This window comes from Vigna radiata, chromosome 11 (assembly GCF_000741045.1).
Source record: "Vigna radiata var. radiata cultivar VC1973A chromosome 11, Vradiata_ver6, whole genome shotgun sequence".
Lineage (NCBI taxonomy): Eukaryota > Viridiplantae > Streptophyta > Magnoliopsida > Fabales > Fabaceae > Vigna > Vigna radiata.
The window spans coordinates 16,919,593-16,924,379 of NC_028361.1; the positions used below are offsets into that span (position 1 = coordinate 16,919,593).

The window sequence follows — 4,787 nt, forward strand, 5'->3', positions numbered from 1 at the left end:
ANNGNATGGATTATGGATGTGGATTCAANTTTTTTTTACATTCACTGAATGAAAGTGAAATTGGAATTCAGTACTCAGCCAAACTGGTAATTTTCTTGAACTGTTAGTTAATTCCATTTGGGTTCCTTGTTTTTATCTTTCCTTTGCTCCTTTGGTCCTTTAGGCCATCTGGTTCTGACTTCCAAGTTCAGTCCATTTATGACATCAATCTCTGGAGGGTTGTTTGGTTGCTGTTTCTTGTTGTAGCTGTTTATGTGATCTGAATCTATTCCATTCCTTTTGTTCTCTCTCTTTCTCTTTCTCTCTCTCCCCCTCTCTCTCTCTCTCACTCACACACACTTGGATTGCTAGTTAACTACATGTTTCATCTGCCCCTTGTTTTGATCCCTTTCTCCAAGCTCGTCTTCAGACAAGTTCTGCACTCTCCTTTGATGCCCTTCATTGTTACTCATCACAGATTCACCACCTGCTCCTCTTGCCATTTCATGCTTTGCAATTTCTCTTTCACCCAATTCAGGACTAGTATTAGTTAACCCAGAACTCAAAACGTAATCTTTTTTCGTTCGGTGGCTCACCCCCGCACTCTTTTGTTCTTCATCCATTTGGTTTATCTGGGTTTCAAACCCTTTTCGGTTAAAGGTAATTTGGGCCTTGTTTGTGGCATAAATATTGGTGGTTATTGAGGATTACCTTGGATGGAACTTGTTGATTATGTGGGTATTTAGAGACCCTATGAGTTAGCTTGTGAACGATTAAAGGCTATACAATATAAGGATGGTGTCAAAATCCTATTCAAACCTATTGGAGTTGGCCTCGGGAGAGGCTCCTTCCTTTGGGTACATGAACAGGAGAATTCCTAGAATTATGACCGTGGCTGGGTTGATATCAGATGTTGATGACGACCCAGTGGATAGTGTGTGCTCTGATCCGTCGTCATCGGCGGCGCACCGTGACCGGATAATCATGGTGGCTAATCAGCTTCCCATAAGGGCTCAGAGGAGGCCAGATGGTAATAGGAGTTGTTGGTGTTTTGAGTGGGATGAGAATGCCCTTCTTCAGCTGAAAGATGGGTTAGGGGATGATGATATAGAGGTTATTTACGTTGGATGTCTTAAGGAGGAGGTGCATCCAAGTGAACAAGATGAGGTTTCACAGACACTTCTTGAGACCTTCAAGTGTGTCCCAACTTTTCTTCCGGCTGACCAGTTCACCAAGTTCTATCATGGTTTCTGCAAGCAGCAGCTTTGGCCACTGTTCCATTACATGTTGCCTTTGTCACCAGAACTTGGTGGGAGGTTTAACAGGTCACTGTGGCAGGCTTATGTATCAGTCAATAAAATTTTTGCAGATAGGATCATGGAAGTTATCAACCCTGAAGATGACTATGTGTGGATACATGATTATCATCTGATGGTGTTGCCAACTTTCTTGAGGAAGAGGTTCAACAGGGTGAAATTGGGGTTCTTCCTTCACAGCCCTTTCCCTTCATCAGAGATATACAAGACATTGCCTGTTAGGGAGGAGATCTTGAGAGCCCTCCTTAATTCGGATTTGATAGGCTTCCACACTTTTGATTATGCTCGCCATTTCCTCTCCTGTTGCAGCCGGATGCTAGGCCTTACCTACGAATCAAAGAGAGGTTATATCGGGATTGAATACTATGGTAGGACTGTTAGTATCAAAATTCTTCCTGTTGGCATTCACATGGGTCAGCTTCAATCTGTTTTGAAGATGCCTCAGACTGAGGATAAAGTTTGTGAGCTCATCAAACAGTTTTCTGATCAAGGAAGGACATTGTTGCTTGGGGTGGATGACATGGATATTTTCAAGGGAATAAGTTTGAAGCTATTGGCCATGGAGCAACTTCTCATTCAGCACCCTGAGTATCAGGGAAAGGTAGTGCTAGTGCAGATAGCCAATCCTGCTAGGGGACGGGGCAAGGATGTGAAAGAAGTGCAGGCAGAGACAAAGGCCACAGTGAAACGTATTAATGAAACATTTGGGAAACCAGGGTATGATCCCGTGATTCTGATAGAGGAGCCTCTCAAGTTTTATGAGAGAGTGGCATACTATGTTGTTGCAGAGTGTTGTTTAGTAACTGCAGTAAGGGATGGAATGAATCTCATACCGTATGAATATATCATCAGTCGTCAGGGAAATGAAATGTTGGATAAAGTTTTGGGTCTAGCTTCCTCTCCTAAGAAGAAAAGCATGCTGGTTGTGTCTGAATTCATTGGCTGTTCCCCATCTTTGAGTGGAGCAATCAGAGTGAACCCGTGGAACATTGATGCAGTAGCCGATGCAATGGAATCTGCTCTTGAAATGGCTGATTCAGAGAAGGAGCTTAGGCATGAGAAGCATTATAGATATGTTAGTACTCATGATGTTGGGTACTGGGCAAGAAGCTTCTTGCAAGATTTGGAAAGGACTTGTCGTGATCATGTGAGACGAAGGTGGTGGGGTATTGGGTTTGGATTAAGCTTTAGAGTTGTTGCACTTGATCCAAACTTCAAGAAGCTCTCAATGGAGCACATAGTTTCAGCATACAAGAGGACAACAACTAGAGCAATCCTTCTTGATTATGATGGTACACTGATGCCTCAATCATCAACAATTGATAAGAGTCCAAGCAGTAAATCCATTGAAATCCTTAGTAGTTTGTGTAGAGATAAGAACAACATGGTTTTCCTTGTTAGTGCTAGAAGCCGAAAGATGCTTTCAGAATGGTTTTCTTCTTGTGAGAATCTGGGAGTTGCAGCTGAGCACGGTTACTTTATTAGGTAAATCAATTATTCTTATTGCCTCTCTTGAACATTGGTGCTTTCTTTAGGTATAGTTAATAGTTAACATCGCTTTCTATATTATGTATGGTTTCAGAATGAGGCGAGATGAAGAGTGGGAAACACATGTTGCGGCAACAGATTGTAGTTGGAAACAGATTGCAGAACCTGTGATGAAACTTTATACTGAAACAACTGATGGATCCACCATTGAAGACAAGGAGACTGCACTTGTATGGTGCTATGAGGATGCAGATCCAGACTTTGGATCATGCCAAGCTAAGGAGCTTCTTGATCACCTTGAGAGTGTGCTTGCAAATGAACCTGTAACAGTCAAGAGTGGCCAGAATAATGTAGAGGTTAAACCACAGGTGTGTACACCAATATTCTCTAGGAATGAGTTGTTTTTGTATATTCATTTTATTTTCTTGGATATTGATATCAATGGCAGCTTCATCACTTGTATGTTTGCATCAATTAATTCCATATGAAAACCTGTTCTGCAAGTTAGCTAAACTTATCTTTCATCAAGGCATTTGAAAAACCATTATTGTAGTTGAAGTGATCAGTAAAGACACGGTAGGATTGATGAACAAAAATCAAGTTTGGTTTAATTAATACTCTCTTCTGTCCTTAATTATTTATAAGGTACATTTTAGAAGACATTGTTGGTCACTTTTAAATTGCATTTTATTTTTTCCATACAACTTCAGATACTAGTTAGTGTACTAAATTTATTTCACCTGTTTTTGTTAAGTAACATAAAAGGAAACATAGTGGTTCTGTTTTATTGGAATTCCAAGTGTATTGTATGGTATTGTTTTACTTGAAGCCTCTAATAAGTACATGTGGTGATGCAGGGTGTGAGCAAGGGACTAGTGGCCAAACGCCTACTTTCTGCCATGCAAGAAAAGGGAATGTACCCTGATTTTGTTCTGTGCATAGGAGATGACAGGTCTGATGAAGACATGTTTGAGGTGATCACCAGCTCGATGGGCGGGCCGATCGCCCCACGGGCCGAAGTTTTCGCCTGCACCGTATGCCGAAAACCCAGTAAGGCTAAGTACTATCTGGATGACACAACTGAAATAGTGAGATTGCTCCAAGGCTTAGCCTGTGTTTCAGAGCAAGTAGTTTCATTTTCTTCAGAGCAAATAGTTTGTTAAGGTGGTGATATGGTGATGGTGAGAGGTATTATTATTACTGTTATTGTGCTTGCTTTACTTTGTCAATGAGAATGTAGGCTCAGTTGTGCTGCTCTTAAATCTTAATATATATATAAATATATATATATATATACACACACACAACTAATGTTATTGGTTTCTTTGATATTTCCATGTAAATTATCCTAGTTTTTACCGAGAGAAGTTCTGTATCGGATTCTGCTCCTTAAAATGCTTGATTTCTATCAGGAAAACTTGTACATATAGTTGGTTTTTTTCAAGCCATGAACTCTTTGTTGTGCATTCCTTTCAGCCTTTGATGTGCCTAATTTTGGCCAAATTTTCTTGAAGTATTCATAGTGGTTGAATCTATAGGAGTTGCTTGAAGTTTTAGAACATTGTTTGTCTCATTTTTCTGGTGCAAGTGTTTGTCTCATTTGTATGTTGGACCACCTAATAAACAAGGTAAGATATTATTGACTTCATGAACTTAAGGGACAAGGATTTTATTTTTATTTTTTAAAGGTATTAGGTATAAATTTGTGAACAGAAAAAAATATACGTGGATAATTTCTTTTCTTAAATATATGTATATATTTTTTACAAAGGCTAACTAGTCTACTTAGAACATTAGTTAAAGAATTTAAAATACATTTTAAAAAATGTTATTAATACTCATACACAGATTCGTTTTTCAATGCATTTTTAAAGTAAATCTTAATATAAACACTTTTTGTGTTGGATTAAAAGTGATTAGTGTTGGTTGAGAACAAATTAAAATTCGAACTCTTGTCACTGATTAAGATATTTTATATAATTTTTTTTACAATTCAAATTAATT

General features: G+C 39.0%; 1 protein-coding gene across 1 annotated transcript; it reads left to right on the forward strand.

Annotated features, from left to right (window-relative positions):
- The first annotated feature begins 9 nt into the window (after nt 1-9).
- On the forward strand, nt 10-4,227 carry LOC106777636 (alpha,alpha-trehalose-phosphate synthase [UDP-forming] 6). Its single transcript, XM_014665298.2, has 3 exons — nt 10-2,780; nt 2,878-3,151; nt 3,641-4,227. Exons 1-3 carry the CDS (start codon nt 775-777, stop codon nt 3,944-3,946), a joined length of 2,586 nt encoding a protein of 861 aa, XP_014520784.1. The 5' UTR covers nt 10-774; the 3' UTR covers nt 3,947-4,227.
- The last annotated feature ends 560 nt before the right edge of the window (nt 4,228-4,787 follow it).